The sequence below is a fragment of the Ciconia boyciana genome, chromosome 20 (genome assembly GCF_034638445.1).
Source record: "Ciconia boyciana chromosome 20, ASM3463844v1, whole genome shotgun sequence".
NCBI lineage: Eukaryota > Metazoa > Chordata > Aves > Ciconiiformes > Ciconiidae > Ciconia > Ciconia boyciana.
Genome location: NC_132953.1, coordinates 7208530 through 7226548, shown reverse-complemented (window position 1 = coordinate 7226548; position 18019 = coordinate 7208530). Strand labels below are relative to the sequence as shown.

Sequence of the window (18019 nt, the reverse complement as noted above, 5' to 3'; positions counted from 1 at the left end):
GAGATCCGGGAGGGAGATGCGTGTGTAATATAGCGCGGCACAGTCCCCGGAGGGAACGCCCGTGCCTGGCGAGCTGCTCGTGGCCAGGGAGCAGGCTGGTGGCAGCCACAGTGGGAAGCTTCGGTCCTGGCTGTGCTTGGAGCCGCCCAGGTGCCCGCGGGCTCTGGCCAGGGCCACCGCTCCGTGGCTGTGGGCATCTGCAGCAGGAGGGCGGTGAGCTGGGGGCCTGCCCCGAGCTCCTGAGAGCTGCACAGACCGCAGCACCGAAACTGCTCGGTGGTGTGGTATGGTATCCACGCAAACCCAGAGCTTCCCGCAGGCCAGGCACAGCGCCAGGTGGGCAACAGGGTGCTGAGAGCACTGCTGGGCGGTAGCTGACTGCCGAGTGCCGTGGGGCACTGCTCCCTTTCAGGCCAGGCTGGCACACCCGTGTCTGCCTGGCTCCTGCTGCTGCCCTGGAGAGCCATTTCTTCTTGAAAAAACACCTTAGCAATGCTGTCACCACTGATCTGGCTCATCCCCTAATAACTCAAATGCATCTTAGATAGATAGAAATCAGCCTCACGGACAATAATGGCACGTCATCCATTCTACATTCATTTCCCAGTTTCCAGTAAAATATAAAAAGAAAATAAACCAGCACTGGCATTTTGAGGCAATTATTCAGAAGGGTCACAAGATACAGACCAACACAGAGGAGCTGGACAACGTCAAGTCTCTTTAATGGGCAGGGATAACACGATAAGGCTGTCAGTTACCCAGCAGTGAGCGAGGCAGGGCTCAGGCAGTTATAATCAAGTTTCGGGCTTCTCTGACCTTACCCGGTCCTCAGCTGTTATTATCCACTGCACACAGTAAAATACTCTGATGCCGTGATCATGCCCCGGGGACCGCAGCGAGCACGGCGGGTCTCTGCAGAGGCACAGACGCAGAGCCCTCACGCAGGCAGCGGCTGGGACACCCAGCTGGCTGTGGCGGGATGTGCTATGTGCTCTCCTTCCTTTAGTTCGTTATTTACAAACTTGCAAGGCGCTGCCCAAAGCAAGCAGAATCTAAAAAAATTGGCACCATAGCCTTTTTTCTGTACAAGCTCAGGTAAAATAGAGAATATGTTCACAATGGGGTCACTGTGAACGTAGGAAGCGAAAGGTCGGCCGCGCTACTCCCACGGAGGGAGAGCGGCTCCGGCAGTTGCTAATGGTAAACGTCTGCTCACAGAACCGCACCGCTGGAGAGAACCGTAGTGAGCAATGGTTTCTTTTCTGGTGAAATCGGGCCAAATCTTTTGCTGGTGTAATGCGGGCTAGCAGCACCGAGGCCAGGCAGGCGATGGCGATTTATGCTAATGAAGGGGCTGGGCTGATCTCCTCATGCTATTTGAGTCAATAGGAGCATTGCCAGTAGCTTCAACAAGGGCATGATTTCATCTCGGCCTGTGTCGTCTTACACCGGAGCAGGCGTGGAGCGGGCGTCTCCTCCCTGCGCTCGGAGCAGCTAGGCCTGGCAGGGAGTAGGGAAAGGAGGCGCTTGCTCTCCAGAACTTTCCCCGCCAATTTTAAGGTCGTTCCCTTCTCTGTAATGCCAAGGTTGCAAACGTTTGCAGACTGCCCGTTCCGTGGCAACGCAGCCCTCGGCATGGTTGGGGCACAGCAGAACCGAGCAGTGGCGAGTTGTGCATGGCCACATGGGTGCGTTTAACCCCATAACATCGTCTTGCATCAGGCCTAAGTCATTCCTTGTGCTCTGAATTCCCCTGGGAGCAAACGACAAAGCAGCAGACTGTAGTGAAGCTGCTGAGGACCGTATTCGCTAGTCGAGCACAGTCAGCACGGGTATTGCACAAGCCGAAGTTCAGTGACTCCGTGCCAAGTGATGATGTTACCAACTGTGGAAGGGAACCAATCCGAAACTATGGGAGAAACATTTTTGTAGAGAAACATCATCTCTGAAACCATATAAACAAATCAGTTCTGACACAGCAGAACAACGAGCTATAAAAGGAGAGTCTGGGAAAAACACCGCTAATGGGCGGTAATTCACATGGGGCCCGTCAGACTGTATTTTGGGAATTTCTATTCCCTGGGGACACTGGCCTGTGATTCCCAAGCACAGAGGAATATGGAAACAGCCTGGCCAGATGTGGGGCCGCACTTGGCACCCCTTGGCTCGGAAGATGCCCCAGAGCAGGACGCGGCCGAGCGAGCAGGGGACAGCCTGCCCGCTGGGCCTGCTCGCCCACTGTGGGCTGTTCCCCTGCAGACGGGACCTGCCAAGAACACGCACGAGGGACAGCAGCACCGCAGCTGGGAGCTGCCCAGAAAGGCATCAGCAACGTGAACTGGATTAACCCCAACCCCGACGTGATCTCCTCCCTCAGCTCCCGACCAGCTAGGCACAGGGGAACGGCGGTTCCGTGCAAGAGAGGAGCCGAAGCAGAGGCAAACCCCCCTGCCAGCGGGGCCCTCTGCGAGGCAGAGGTGCCAGGGGCCCTACCTGGCTGCCGTGCCCGAGAGGAGCCTGGGCGGTGGGCCCGGGGAGGGCAGGGAAAGGCGTCGCCCACCGGGCGTCTGCCCCTTGCTCATGGTGCTAAGCACAGGGGGCTTTGCAAGAGCTGCAGGCGCTGGCCCGGGCTGGGCCCGGGAGGCTCCTCGGGGCTGGGCTGGCACCCACTGCGGCTGTGCTCCCCCGGGGGCTACGGACAGCAGAACCTTTGCGCTGGAACGCTCCAGGAGTGGGGGCGAAGCTGCGGCCGAGAGACCTGCTTCATCTGCACGGTGGTGTCTTCGGGAACAGCAGAGCACGGCAGCCGTGGCCGGGCAGCTTCTCGAGAAACTAATCGCTTCTAATCTGGTTAGAAAACTTCAGCCCTCGGGAAAACACAGCATACCTTTCTGTGGGCCTGGGAGGAGGGACCACTGGATGGCAGGTTTAGAAGAAAGAACTTAAATTTGTATTAGAGGCTGAAATCGTTTCTCTGCTTTGAGAGGCTATTTCAGAGAGCAGAAGAGCGATAGCCTCTGAGGAGGTGAAATCCACAGCAGAGGAGCAGGTCCTCCGTGCGCTGAAACGGCACCGTTACCAGGAATGCAGTTCCAGCAAGACCAGCTCTCACTAGGTTCCAAGTTTTGTTTTATTCTTTCTCAAAAGATCTGTTTCTCCAGCACGCCATCTCAGGCAGCAATCAAACGTTATGAGCTGCTGCTGCTCCGTGGTGCACACTACGACTTTTATGAGCAGAAACCCCGAGATCCCAGAGAGCCTTTGGACAAACGTAAGCTGGGTCTGTAACTTAACACCCATTGAATTCACAGTTTAATCGGACCAACATAAAACGGGGGAGTCAAGCACACTCTTACTCCATCTCAGCTGCCTTCGTTTGTCAAAAAACCGTTGCCTTCACAGCTGCACGTGCAGGGCGGTCAGCCGTAACGCGGCCAGCAAAGATGCGGTGCCTCACGTGCCAGGGAGCAAGAGCCCCCATTCCTCCCTCTTGTCTCTCCTGTGACCAGGGGCAGAGGTGGCACCTGGCCCCTAGCACAGGGCACCTAAAGGGCCTCGCACCCAGCACAGATCACGCCTGGGTTGCCCGCGGCGGGAGCCTGTATCCTGCCCCGGCAGGTCCGTGGTACCGGGAAGAAAGCCTCCACCCCACAGCCGCTGCCGTTCCTCTGCTGCCTCCGAGCAGGACGCGCAAACAGGTGACACAGAGCAGGCCCGCCGAGGCGCCGGAGCCTGGCAGCACCCAACATGGCACACCGGCCAGGGCAGGAGCACCCTCACGCCGGCACTGCCGCTTCCGCAGTCAGTGCTGCGCAGCGCCGCAAAGCCGCTGCCCGAGGGGTTACAGAAAGGGGAGGCTGATGGCTTCGCAGCCAGCTGCAGGTGAGGCACCAGCCTCCCCAAGTCACCCGCTCTGCCGAGGAGCCCTGGCTGCAGGGGGGCGCCTGAGCCCCCCTCCTGGGGAGGACGCCTTGGGCTCGCTGGGAAGGCGCTGGAGCCCGAAGGGAGCAGGTGAGCGGGGCGGCTGAGCCCGCGCAGGCAGCAGAGCCTGCCCGCCGCCGCCGACGCAGCAGCCCCGCCTCGCGCCCCCCGACTGCACGACTGCTGCGGCAGGTTTGCTTTTCACACGTCCGTTTTTAGACACGGCTTTCAGTGCTATTCTGGTGGCACCAGCTGCCTCGGTACCCAAGATGCTTCTGGTCCGGCTCAGTGTTTTCCCAGCTGAGCAGCACCCCTGAGCCCTACCCTGCCCAGCCAGCCCCCTCCCTCCCCCAGGAGGCCGAGCTGGCGCGGCCGCGGCCGCCCACCACCACCACCGCCTCGGGATTCACCCCACCCAGGGCAGCGCTGCAGGGCAGCATCTGCACCCCTGCACAGCTCTGCAGCTGCGTGTGCGCGGCGGAGCTCAGCACGTACACCTCCCCGTGCCCACGGGCTCTGCTCGCTCTCCCGCTACCACCGTTAATCCTGCAGCTCTGCACGTTCCAGCGGGTCGCTGCCCCGTTACAACGGGAGCCTGAACAGGCTGGGTTTTGCACCACAGCTATAAAGGCCAAGTCCCTTTTTGGCCTGAGCTACGGGCAGCTTGTTGCCCGCAGCAGGTTATTCCCCCCCAAACTCCCTGAGCAACAAAGACGTTATAAAGCAAAGTGAAAGCAGCCCCTCGGCCTCTGCACACCCCCGTCACAGGAGGCTCGCGCATGCCGTGGGAGGTTTCTGGGTTGCTTCTTTGAAAAGCGATTTGAGGTCAGGCTGACTCAGTGTTTCCCAAACGGCAACAACTCTTATTGTTTCGGTGCAGGTCTAGAGCAGCCGCCAAGCACCGCGCCGTGCGCTGAGGCCTGCTCTGAGTCCCGCTCTGAGTCCCAGGGAGCGGTAGGTGCTTTCTGCACACGTAGAGCCAGACTAGACCTGCTATCCCAAAATTCAAATGCAAACCGCAGCTCTCTGCCTGCAAATAACCTTTTCCACAGCAGGCAGCCAGTTCTGGGAACCCGGGGGATGCTCCCAGGAGGTGAGGAGGGGACGTGCCTGTGGCAGCCCACACACCCCAAGAATTTCTCATCTTCACTTTGTAGGTAGCCTCTGCAGCTCCAGAGCCTGTGCACGGTTAGAGCCGGCAGTCTCCAGCATGCTTATGGGAAATGAGTCTTCCCAGTCCACAAAGAGGCAGGTGGCGTACGTGATGCGGGTCAGAAACCAGGCCGCCTGGCCCATGCAAAGTCCAGCACTGGCATCGTCCGGGGAACCCGTGTTTCCAGGTCCTCTGCAGGACACCCTGGACACCACAGCACGGAGCCCTCTGCTCAGGGTTTGCCTCCCCAGGCCACACCAACCTCCTTCCCGAGGAGGGAGAGGCAGGCTGCAGCGGGTGGCCACCACACTCCCGTGCTGGGGAGAGAAGAGGCCACTGTGGCCAGGGCTAGCAGAGAGACTGCTGAGGCCGCTTCAGACTATTTCAAAGAGAGCGAGCGAGCTTCCCAAAGCACCGGTCCCTCCTTGAACGTTCCCAGCTGCAAGAAGATGGCTTACAAAGAACCAGTTGCAAGTAACCTTTCCTCCTCCCAAGGAAAAGTTGAGGCTAAATGCTCGTTACTGCCATTTCTCTCACGTGGGGCAACAGAGCAGCTCAGGAGTGGGTGTGCATTGGGGTGCTGAGCACAGCCTGCAGCCCCCCACGTGCGGGCTGCACAGGGGCACCCCCTCCTCACTGCACACCGGTCCCATGGGCCCACCGCGGCACGCGTGGCCTTTCCCCACGAGGGGGGGCGGCCCGGGAGCACCCCACGGTCTGGGGCCGAGGCCATGCCCCAGGCCCAGTGCAAAGCCCAGGGGCGGGCAGAGCTCTCCCTGCTCCCTCCTTGGTACCTGGGCACTGGGGCTCACCAGCTTCCTTTCCAGCCTGTCCAAAAGAGCCGTCTCCACACGGAGCACTACCGAAACGTTTATTGAGAAGAGCGTCAGGTGGCCAGGCCCTCCAGGACCCCTCTGCAGCTGCCCACACGTCTGTGGGGAGAGGAGCGCGGCCCCTGCAAAGGAGCAGCCGGCCTCTGCCCCGCCATGGGCGCTCACACTGCCAGCCTGGGGCTCTCCCGTAACACCTTGTGTGCCTCAAAGCACCCACAGGGAGATGCGGGTACTTGTTTCCTCGGGGAAGATGTGTCCCCGCTCTGGTGTAGCCAGGGGGTAAGGTTGGCTACGCCCTCCCTGCACGCTCAGCAGCTGGAGGGAGGAGGAAGCAATCCGGCACCAGTCACTAAACAAACAGCGGTGAGATCCGGGGCTGGCTCACGCCGGCCAGGGGTGGGCTGCTCGCCATCACGCTGCACCTTGTCCTGTGGCTGCTGCCGGCTTCTGTCACGCCTCCTGCAGCCACCCCCAGAGAGCAGACCTGCCCCACGCCACCGCCAAAATCCTCACGAGAGCGGGCAGGGGAACCGAGACCAGCTGCATACAGTCCTGGGAGCGGGTGCTTGCTCTGATCAGATCCAAATAAACAAACAGGTATTTCTCTCATGGGGAGGAACAGCATTTAAATGGCGCTTCCTAAACCTATCTGCAACATGAGAGCAACCGCTGCTCCTCGCAGAGTAACTGCGCCTCGGGGCTCAGCCCTCCCTGGAGAAAACAGGGAGCAGGGCCTGGCAGGTGGGAGCAGCGCGGCACACAGCTGCACCGTGCCGGCTGAGCCCTGTCCCGCACCCCAAGGCGGCACAGCTGCCACCCGGCAGCAGCACGCAGAGGAGAGCGCTCCCTCGCCATGGGCACCCCACGGCTTTCCTGCTCCTCGCTTCCATCCGCAACCTCCTCCAGAGCGACGGGCAGCACTAGCAGCCCCTCGCCCGCCGAGCATGCTACAGTCCTGCCAGGAAGCACTCGCGACACCGCCGTCCGGACACGTCTATTTTCACGAGAAGAACCACAGACACAGGGCAAGGAGGCACCTCCGGGCCAGCCGCCGGCACAGGCTGCTGCCCCCTGCGCGCCGCCGGGCCAGGGCTGGCTGGGTGCGCTGCCCAGCCGCCGCCAGGCCACGTCCCTTGCGCTGGGCGAGGGCAGAGTCACTTTGCAGGCGCTGTATTTTCAGAGGCTGGGGGCAGCGGCAGGTCCCTGGCTGCGTGGACAGTCCAGAGAGAGGCGGGGGGATCTGCTGGTAGCATCATGCCCCGGCAGCAACCAAGGGCAGGGGCCTGCGCCGGCCAGAGAGGCACAGCCCAGGCACGTGTCCATCCCAGTCTTAGTCGTTCTCGCTCTGCAAAGGAGAGGGGAGAGCAAGGGTGAGGTGCCAGGGGCTGGGCTGGGGGGCGATACGGCCCCTCGCCACGCACCCAGGGCCACCTGATCAGCCTCCCTGCCCGAGCACAGCCCTGCCGTGCCACCTCACCTCCATTTTGCTGTGTATCCAGCTAAGGAGCTTCGTCACGCGTGTGTAAACACCAGGCTTGTTCTTCTGGCCACATCCTGTCCCCCAGCTTGTCACCCCGGCCACGTACCAGCGGCCATTGTCCTCACAGACCAGGGGCCCTCCACTGTCACCCTGGCACAGAGGGGCAGAGAAGTGAGGAGAGGGGACGGGAGATGCCCCTCTGCCGGTACCCAGCCAGGGGACGCTGGCGTGCGGGAAACGTGGGCAGCCCTGCAGCACCTTGCCCGGCGGGGACCGTGTGTCCCGGCTCACCTGGCACGCATCCTTCCCCCCCTGCAGGTACCCGGCGCACATCATCCGTGGGGTCAGGTAGCCCTCGTACACCTTGTCGCTGTTGCAGATCTTGTAGTCAATCAGCTTCACCTCGGCCTCCCGCAGCTTTGGGGATGTGTTATCTGCAAGGCAGGAGGAGCCGTGGGGCAGGGTGGGCCTCGTCCCCCCACCGCCCCTGGGCCCCTCCGCGGCACCAGGCGTTTCCACAGCAGCGAGGGAGGAAGCCGGTATTTCTTGCAGGCCTCATTTCTGCAGAGCCGCACAGCCGGGAGGGCAACCGCTGCGAATCACCGTGCGGGAACGGCCCTCGAATACAGCAGCAGAGCCGCGCTCGCTCCTCTCGCGCGCTGCGTTCGCAGGTCGGGCTGCAGCGAGCCGGCGCCTTCCCTCACCTTCATTCTCCCTGGTCTTCCCAAAGCCGGTGATGAAGCAGGACCTGCCAGTCTGGAACTGCTGGCCGTACGTGGGGAGGCAGGCTGGACGGACCTGAGCTGGAGGGAGACATGATGTAAACCAGGCGAGGAGAGAGGGATGAGTCACCCAGGAGCAAAATAGCCGCTGTAGTCACCAGCCCTGCGGCTAGGGAGGAGCAGGGTGTGCAGGAAGCGCTCCCCTCTGTGCCCACCCAGGCAGGGTCTCCGCCGGCCCCCCGCCGCACCGCCCACACGGGGCGCAGCCAGCAGCACGACGCCGGCCGCACAGCCGAGCCCACGGCTGTGTGCGCCGGGCCCTGCCAGGGGAGGGAGGGCCCGTTCCCAACCACGGGACGGGCAGGGGAAAGCAGCGTGGCCACGGCAGAGCGGGATGCTCCAGCGGGCAGCAGCCCCGCGCAGCCCAGGGGACGGCTCCGAGGGGACCCGAGCTGCCTCTCGCTCCTGCCCATCCCCAGGCTTTCTCTGTCCCCCCAAACACCAGCCCCAGCCAAGCCCGGCCCTGCGGCACGGCAAGCCGAGAGGCCTCACCTGAGAGCGTCAGCGGCCTGGAGAGCTTCATGAGCGCGATGTCATAGTCGTCGTGATCATCACTGTAGTTGGAGTTGATGATGACCTGGGAGACAGGGATGCCCTCCGCATGCTGCTTCAGGTCCGAGACTCCGCCGTACACCTTCCAGTCGTCGAGGATCTTCATGCTGTTCCTGGGCAGGGAGAGGCGGGGGCAGCGAGGAGTGAGGCGCAGGGCGCGGGGCCGGGCTGAGTGCCCGCGTGAGGGCTGCTGCCTGCAGCCGGTGGCCCCGGGCTGGACAGCAGCGCTGCAGGCAGCTGCCTGCAGCAGCACTCACATGAAGAAGCAGTGGGCTGCGGTGAGGACCCACTGCGCATCGATGATGGTGCCGCCGCAGATGTGGATCGGCCCGTACTGCACACTGACTTGCCAGGGCCATTTGCTCACGGAGGTTTCCTTTCCGCCGATGATCCGGCCAGAAATCCTCTGCCCGCAGGCTGGAGGGGAGAGCAGGGCTGAGAGAAGGGCCCGGAGAGGAGGCAAGCCCGGAGGGGGTACGCGCACAACCTTCCCACCACCCGCAGGCACCCGCAGTGCTCGGCAGTTCACGGGGGCCAGTGGAGACCATGGGAATGCAATCTTCGTAGTTTTCTATGACCCAGAAAGTTTACTGGAAAATGCCCCATTTGCCCAACCCTGTGCAAAGAAAGGAGGAAAGCGCTCCCAAAGGGCGGGTGTTTGGCCTCGCCCGCCCTTGGGCGCGTGCCCTGCCAGCCAGCCCCCTTACTTGTGCATCGGAGGGAGACGTACTTTCCCGTGAGACACTGTGAGCTGCAGGAGAGAAGAGGGAGACACGGCCTCAGCCCCGACCCGGTGGCACCAGGGCAGGGGCAGGGCTAGGAGGCGACGCTGCCCGGTACCTGTTGAGGCTCTGCTGGATGGTCTCCCGCTCGTCGGTCACGGTGAGGCTCTTGCCGGAGACGTGCAGGGGAATGTATTCAGTCTGTGAGGCACTGGGAGGGGTGAGGAGAGAGGCAGTGAGGGTCCCTCCTTGCTGGGCGCTGACCGCCCAGTCCCTGCCTTCTCAAAGAGGCTCTGCACGCTAAACCTGCGGGGGATGGCCCGAAATGCGCAGAGCAGTGCTGGACACACAGTCTTCCAGCAGAAAAGCACAATGCTGGGGGGAAAAGCACAGCGGACCGTGCACCCAGCCAGGGCAGGAGGGCCAGAGCAACACCCAGGGGGCTGGCAGAGCCCCAGTGCCCGAGCAGGACGACCCATCCCTGGGGAATTACTTCTGAAATCCCAGCTGCCGGCAAGTCTTTCTGGAGAATGAGTCGTCCCAGGCGCTGCTGCACACCGGCAGCCACTGGCTCTCAGCGCTGGAGTAGACGTGGAGCAAGGACTCGTCGGACACGAAGCGCACTGCGGGGATGGAGCAAGCGGGTCAGCGGTACCCAGAGCCCCGGGGGCTCCCCTCGCTCCCACCGCCCCCGGCTCTGGTGCCTCACCGCAGCCCAGCTCGTCGCTCCTCTGGGAGCAGTCGACGATGCCATTGCAGCGCACGGGGCTGTCCTTGCAGCTCTCGGCAGGCTCCTTGTACACGATGCCAGTCTGCGACCGCCAGAACATAACTGGAAGCAAGCACACACCGTGGTGAGGCCGGGGCTGGTGGCAGGGGCTCGCTGTGGGCCAGGGTGCTGTGACCCACCCAGACAGGGGTCCGGAGGAGGTCTGCCACACGCAGGGGTGCTCCCAAAAAGCGGGCATGAGCTCGGGTGCAGGGCTGCCATTTGAGCCAAGACTGAAGAGCTGCAGGATGCAGGGCTCGAGGAGGACTGGCAGCCCTGAGCATCCCCTCATGGCAGCCCAGCAGCATGCAGCTGCGCTGCTGCAAGCCTCTCTCACTTAACCCACTTCTAGCTCGCTCCTGCATAAAGATGCATCCGGCCTGCCAAGCGCTTCAAGACCACCAGCTACAGCAGCTGGAGAACCGGCAGCTGGAGGTTATGAGGATTAATGCAATTCCCCCGGTTTCTGTGCCTGTTCCGCCTACGGACTGCACGTTGTTTGATGGCTCCTGCCTGCTAGCCCTGTGCCCCAGGGAGGGCAAGCGTGGGTGCTGCTGGGGGTGCCCCGCCGCCCACCAAAGCAGCCCAGGAGAAGGAAAGCGCGGTGCAGCCCCCCGCCCCACCCGGGACCGCAGGGAGCCCCAGCCGCCACTCTTCCTTCCCCGGCAATCCTGCTCCTGCGCGTCCACCGGATGTCAGGACCACTCAGGAAATGGGAAGAGCACCTCTGCCTCTCGCCGCCCGGCCGGGCCCGGGGGTTTCGCGGTGGCACGTCCCAGCGTAGGGCTCTGCTGACCCCCAGCCCCTCTGAGCTCTCCCCCCCAGGGAGCCCCGAGCCGCCCTGGGCCGGGACCCCACTCACACAGCAGGATGAGGGCGATGAGCAGCACGATGAGGACGGAGATGCAGAAGATGAGCGCAAGCCGTCGCTGGCTCATGCAGGGAGCTCTGAACATGGAGGATCCTGGCAGCAGGGCAGAGGCAGGGTCAGGGGAGCCGCTGCCCCCCGGGGTGCCCGGACCCTGCCGCCCACCGGCACGTGCCAGGAGCTCCCCGGCTCCCCACGCGCCCGCCTCCCCAGAGGACCCACGAGATGTGGGGGAGCAGGGCCACGCACACCCCACAGCTCCCCATGCCATCCCCCCATCCTGCCATGGTCACTGTCCCCTCCCTTGCCCCCAGCACCCCTCGCGCCCCAGGGAAACACCAGCCTGTGGCCGATGCTCGTGCCAGCAGCGGGCACGGGGACCCATTCCCTGCCTGCCTCCCTTCTCCCTGGCCTAGGTGGGACCGGGGCCAGGGCGGCCGGAGACCACCCTCGGCACCATCCTCTTACGTGTGCTCTCACAGGTCGTGCAGGGGGCCAGGGCTGGGCCAGACTCTGGGACGTAGGGCTTGAAGCTAATGCCGAGGACACTTTCTCGAGGCTGCGGAGGTCGGGCACCGAAGATGCTGCTGACTGCAGAGGCATGGAGGCTGGGAGGGACACTGCTGGGCGATGCTGTGGTCTGCAAGCAGAGGAGACCGTTACTGGCAACGGCCGTTGCCCGCTGGAGAGTCCCTGCAGCTGCCACCCTGCCGCCCAGGCAGCTGTGAAGGCAAAGGCGACGCAGAGCCGAGCTCCCTGGCACGGCCAGCCGTTGCCGCTGGTGGCTATTCCCCCACAGTGCCGTGAACCGCACGGCAAGTTACTGCTGCGGTGCCTCTTTCTGCACCACAAAGCCTGAGCCGTATCCCATCCAGGACAGCTGAAAACCTTTGTTGCAGCGCTTCTCCCCTTTAGGTGGCTGCTGGCCAAATTTCCCAAACTGATTGCTTTGATCAGAGTGATCAGCCAGTTATTGGCATCAGGTCAGTCACGCTGTGGCCCAGTTCCACGGGGCTAGTGCCCCAGTTTATGCATTTATCCTTAATTAGCCATTTGAAAAATGCAGCGCAATTTCCAGCTGTTATTTAGTAATACTTAATAATCAGTGTTTTCCAAGCCCTGAAACGTCCTGCACCCTGGAATGCTGTTCTGCAGTTGCGTCACTCCCGATCCATGAATTTGCAAAAGAATATGTATTTGTTTCCTTTCCTCAAGATACACCGTTCCGAGCGCTCCATCAGCTTCTGTCAGCTATGTAACCGAGAGCCTCTCATTTTCCTTCCTGTGTACAAAGCCCACAATAAATGCTGTTTCCTCTGCCATTCTAAGTTCATTCATAAAATCTCCGATACATCTTGAGCAACAAAAAATGACTGCACGCCTCACAGAAACTGCAAGGGCATCGCCAGCCAGCACACAGCAGCGACAGCCTGGCCTTCATTCTCGCAGGCGCTTACCACGCTGCTTCGCTGCCTCCCGGCACCGCTCCCAGCACCACGCAGCCACAACCGGCCGTGTTTGCACCAGGCTGTTCAAGGGAAGCCGGTCAAACTGTTGCCAGTCGAATGTGGACTATATCTGTCCCTACAGGCAACACCGCTCCTGTCCCGCAGAAGGGGCACCCTAGGGAGAAGCGGAGCTGCCATCCTTTGGCAGCAGGGTGCAGCCAGCTTGGGCACCCGCACCCCAGCCCACCTCCCAGGGGACTGCTGACCGGCCAGGAGGTGGGCTCAAAGGCACCCCTCGGGAAGCCTCTCTCTGATTTTTGGCCCTGCAGCTGCTAGCAATCACATTTGCCCCTAATCGGAAAACATGCCCTTCCCTGCCAAGCCAGCGAGCGGCACCCGGGCCGACGCACAGCTCTGGGAACGGGCCGAGAGGATGGGGGCATTGGACGGAGCAGGAGCAGTGGCAGGAGCTGCCGCTGAGTCGCCCCCTTCCAGCTGGATTTTCTCCACCTTCGTGTTTCCTGCCGGGAACCAAGGGCCCTAATGAGCACGTCGGGAGCCTGCTCAGGCTCATGCTTCGTAAATACAGCTGTGCCCTTTCTTGCAATGCGGTGGTGTAACTTCCTGAGCATTATCCCGTGAGTCACGCACCCCGGCGTGGCCACGCGCGTTCCCCGCGCAGGGTCTGCCTCAGCCCCCAGCCGAACGTCGGGATGCACGCACCACCTCTTCAACTGTGCCTTAATAACTGCTCGCAGCCCAGGCGCATCGGCCGCAGAGCCGGCAGGCACAGCACCCCGGGCTCCCAGGGAGGCCGCCCGGCCACCCGCCCTGGCCAGCAGCGGGGTGCGCAGGGCCACCCCCCCGGCACAGGCTCTCAGTCCTGCCAGCACAGACCTCCTCCCGCCGCCCGCGGGGCCCTTGGCACAGGCAGCGCTAACGTCTCCCGGCCAACCTCCCCGCTCTCCTCAGGGGACAGGGACTGAGCAAGCAGCTCCCCAGCCTCCTGCACACATGGGGGGGAGCGGAGGCAGCTTCTGTTTCACAGCATCGCCCACCCCTTCTCACCCCCTCCCCGCCAGACAGCGATAACAAGCCTGAATTTGCTCAGCCTGCAGCCGAAGGCCAGTTTTCCCTGCACCTGAATTTCACAGCAGCCGTGTGGGCAAGCCCGGGACGGCCGTGCTGCAGGCTTGCCTTCTCGTGGGCTCTCCCAAAGGTGCCGGGGAGCCCAGGAGAGCCCCTCGGCGCGCTCTGCGGGGCTGGGCTGGAGAGTGCCCCGGCAGCGTCCTCCCCTAATGAGCCCGAGCAGTCACGCCGATGGGATTCCAGTTCTCGCAGCAAGTATTGCATGCCTGCACCGTGAAAGATCCCTAGGTATCCGTAGGGCCCGTTGTTAGAAAGCGTACGCCATCAGCAAGAGAGCCGGAGCTGCAGCGGGCCCTGAGCCACTGCTTTGCAGAAACAAAGCAACAAGCAGATGCCAGGAACCCTTCCTAGGAAAATCGTTTCTCCTGTCTAGGTGCAAATGAGGTTTTTGTAAATACCCAGACAGTATCATTTACGTTAGCATTTGTACACTATGTTCACATGTCTGATATTTCATATGCCTCATCCTGCAGCAAGTGTAACCCTTCGGTTATCAGATCAGCAGAATTACAACGCTGTTAAGGACAAACCTCTCCACTGTACTACAGACCACAGCCCAGCTTCATCAGTAAGCCAGCGAAGCTGGATGCTAAAGCATTTCTACCTCCAGTGTACAAACATTTCAAATGAACGTGCAAGTTCACTACAGATTAAATTGCTCTTATTATTCCTTAGCAGGAAACACATACCCTTTCTTACACTCGGGTGAGCTATTAGCTACTTATTTCCTTAGAAGTCTGAAGTCCAAGTACTTTTTTTCCTAGGTCGATGGCAGAAGCTAACAAAACTTTTACCACGGGCTCCTGGTAACCAGCACAACTGGTTGCTGTTGTACAGCCACTGGAGCAGAGAACAAACAGCAGCAGCTTTATGAAGACATTTCTGTTAAGGAGCGTGCATTACCCCGGTGAGCGAGCAGCAGCTTCTGCCCACAAAACCTTTACTCATCCTTTGCTGGCTTTTGAGTAAAAGTCAGACCCGGAGCCATGCCTATCTCATACATGTGGCTGCGGTTTGAGTCCTTTTTCTGACGTCCCCGCTGCAAATGTTCCACCAGCCGTGAGAGCATTAAGCGCTGCTGTGGGCTGGCGCCTGAAGGTCGGGTGCGGGGAGGGGGAGCGCAGCCAGCTCCTTTCTGTGGCAGGGCTGACTTGCAGACAACAGGGCAGGAGGGATGCTGGGGACACGCGTGGGGACTCCTCACCAGCTCTGCTCGCCTCGTGCCCAGCCCAAGCTGCCCGGGGGAAGAGCGGACGGTGCCCGTCTGCAACACGAGCCCTTTGCTACGCTTGTCGCGAGCATAAACGCCACCCGAATCCTTTGCTCTGCGGCTTTGAGCGGAGCTGGGAAAAGCACCTAAGCCACAGACAGCAGCGCCAGAGCGTGCAAAGCATCCCCTTTGCACCGTGGGCTGCCATGTGCCCTGCCCTCCAGCTCCACTCCCTGCCGCAGAGGGAAGGCCACCAAATCCGTGCCAGCAGAGGGCAGCCACCAGGGGAAAGGCAGGCCGGACCGGGCCCCCGGCTCGGGATCCACGCGTGACGGGGAGGGAAGGCAGGGAAACCAGGCAGCAATGGCCCGCAGCTTCGGAGTGGGAGGGGGGGCGGCAGAAGCCAGGCAACACCTGGGGCGTTGCAACCGGACCCAGGGCCAGCCGTGCCTCGGAGGAGCAGAAGGGCCCAGCAGCTGCCCAAAACCGGCAGCATCAAGAGGAGGGGGAAGCAGCCTGGCTTAAATAAGCTGGAAGGAGCCCCCTAAATAGGTGCTCATCTTTCCCAGCTGGGCTCGGCAGCCCGCCCCTCACCACCACTCTCCGCTGCTCACAGCTCCTTGCTGGGGGCAGGGAACCAGCTCCCTCACCTGCTTGTGAGCGCTGATTGTCCCTGGCAGATCAGCTCAGCAAGCACACAACAGCGACATTGTCCTCGTGCTCACCTGGGACAAAACCCTCCCGGGCCTGCGAAAGCCCCCGTTCCCTCCTGTGACGCCCGTCCCGCTCGAGCGCCGCAGCTGAGCCGGGGCTCGGCGGTGCCTCCCTGGGAGGGGGCAGACCCCCAGCCCCAGCCACGGCCCCCCGCCTCACTGGCCGGGGGGCTGGTGTGAGGCTGGGCAGGCTGCCGGGGCCATGGGGACAAACGGGGCAGGAGCTGCGGGAGGATGCTGCCGAGACCCAGGTGCCGTAAAGGGGCAATGCACGGGGAAGTGAAATCCCAAAGCATGCAAGGGACATTTTGCAAGTGCAGATGACAACCCGTGTCGATTGAGTCAGCCCGATCTGGCCAGGGACAGGTTGCCTTATGCCAGTGTGAGCAGCCCTTCAGGCAGAGATCAGAAAATGTTCCAGGGGGTGAGTAATCGCTGCTCACCCCATTCCACAGATGGGCAAACCGAGACATGGAAAGCTGAAGCGACTCTCCGGCAGTTGCAGAGCCAAGGGTGGCACCTGGGACTCCTAATGGCCCATTTAATCCAAGCAACAAAGCCAAGGTGGCCCAGTGGGGATGCCCAATATTGGGTAACTGTCTCCGTGTGTGGTCATCTGAATTCCTGCCCCGCTCCCACCAAGATGTGGTGCCGCTGCCCGCTTTCGGGGCCCCCCAGCGCCGCGATCACACTGCAAAGCAGTGCTGGGGGCAGGCTGCCCCTCCCTTGGGACCCAGCCAGCATCTGGCACGAGCCCGCTCCGCTCCTGCTCCTGGCTGCCTCGGAGGCACCTGCATGCCAAGGGGCAGGAAGGGGGTGGCTTTTACAGCTGGCCCTGCCTCCCCTCAAGCCCCATCCACCCCGTCACTGCCGGCTTTGCACGTTCCGGATGTTGCTGGCGCAGCCGGCAGTGCTCGGCGTGGTAATTACCCGCTGCCTCGCCCGGGTGGGCTGAGCCCAGTGCCCAGCCAGGGATGGATGTTTTCCTCATGACAGGATGCTTCGCAAGGCCCCACGACCGAGACCAAGCAGGCCCCAGTCAACCCAGCTCGAAAAGAGCACGGGGAAAGCTGCCAGGAGAGCAGGCGAGGGAGAGCAGCGGAGGCCGGGGCCACCAGCATGCTGCCACTGCTCCCAGCATGCTGGCGCGAGGTGCCACCAGCTCAGGAATGTGCAGCTCCCATGGGTGCGAAGCGGCACCGGCTCCCACCGGCAGCCCCAGCCTGCCCTGCCAGCCGGTCCCCCCACTTCGCAAATCCGCTCCAGCGTGGAAAAGCAGCGGTGCCGGCGTCCCTGACGCCTCCTCTGCCAGCACAGGGCTGACACTGCGGATGCTGGCGGCAGTCCTCCTCCCTCCCTGTGCCGAGGGGGTGCCGGAGGCAGCAGCCCCACAGGCAGCTCGCCCCAGGACCTTCTCCCTGCCGGCAGCAACAGGTTGCTGTGAAGGCAACGCCCCAGAGAGCAGGAGGGAGAAACCGGGCCCTCCACCAAACCCCGAGGAAAGCGGGTCCGCACGGCCACAGAGCAAGCCCCGGTACTCCGAGCCGGGTCAGAGCTGGAGGAGCTGCCCGCGCCTTACCGGAGAGGTTTTCCCGTCCATCGGCCGCTGCAGGGCTGGGCTGGGATCACAGCTCCAGCACAGCCATCCTTTGCTGCGCAGCACGGTGCAGAGCACAGCCAGGTCGTGGGGACGGGGCAGAATCTGTTTGGCGAGCGGGCTCGTACGTCAGTGCCAGCGCCGGGCGCGGAGGGAAACCAGTCCGACCTGCCGCCCGGCTCCACCGCTGCCTGTTTCCCAACTGCTCCAGGCACAGCGTGCAAAATACCTGCCTCTGCTGCCCAGCGCCCCAGCCAGGTGCTGGGAGCAGTCTCCCCAGCTGTGGCCAAAGGTCTGGGAGCAGGTCAGCTCTGGCCCTGGGGCAGAGCGGCATCCCGGGCACTGGAGGCTGCTGCGGGCTCCTCACCTCTCTCCCGGCTGCCCGCCCACCCAAGCCCCCACCTTCTCTCCTGCGTGCCCGCCACACGCTCGCCTCACCTCTCCTGCCCTGGCCGAGGGCTGCGAGCGCCAGCCGAGGATGGGAGAGGAGGGGATGCGCAGCCGTGTGCCAACCCCAGCAAAAACCCTCTCGCGCGCCCCAGGTGACCGAGAAATCCAGAATGCCCTGTTTCAAGAGCAACGAAATGCCGTCTCCCTCTAGTTTCTCTAGAGGCTTTTTCACTCCTTTGCTAATGGAGCGATGCTTTTGCGTTGTGCAAGGAGAAAGCAGTGGTTTCCTGCTTCCTCTGTGGGCATGAGCTAGGAGATGCTTTGCTTAAGCCAGAACTCACGTTTGGGAGAAACAGGTGAAAATATCCAGACTGAAAGGAAAAAAGCCCAGCTCCATTGCGTGCTTTCTGGTGCCCAGACCCCGGACCCACG

General features: G+C 62.3%; 1 protein-coding gene across 1 annotated transcript; it reads right to left on the bottom strand.

The window, feature by feature from the left end:
* Window positions 1-169: 169 nt before the first annotated feature.
* On the bottom strand, window positions 170-17200 carry TMPRSS13 (transmembrane serine protease 13). Its single transcript, XM_072884856.1, has 14 exons — window positions 17180-17200; window positions 13670-13795; window positions 11549-11720; window positions 11075-11176; window positions 10153-10275; window positions 9937-10066; window positions 9562-9654; window positions 9429-9472; window positions 8979-9138; window positions 8662-8834; window positions 8092-8190; window positions 7679-7821; window positions 7385-7537; window positions 170-7252 (listed from the first exon to the last, which is right to left on the bottom strand). Exons 1-14 carry the CDS (start codon window positions 17198-17200, stop codon window positions 7238-7240), a joined length of 1554 nt encoding a protein of 517 aa, XP_072740957.1. The 3' UTR covers window positions 170-7237.
* Window positions 17201-18019: the final 819 nt, after the last annotated feature.

Coding starts and splice junctions, on each gene's coding strand:
- TMPRSS13 (XM_072884856.1), bottom strand. CDS start 17,200: ATGGACGGGAAAACCTCTCCG. Junction 13,796..17,179: donor TGGACGGGAAAACCTCTCCG/GTAAGGCGCGGG, acceptor GGCACTCTCCAG/CCCAGCCCCGCAGAGCGCGC. Junction 10,067..10,152: donor GAGCGACGAGCTGGGCTGCG/GTGAGGCACCAG, acceptor CCATCCCCGCAG/TGCGCTTCGTGTCCGACGAG.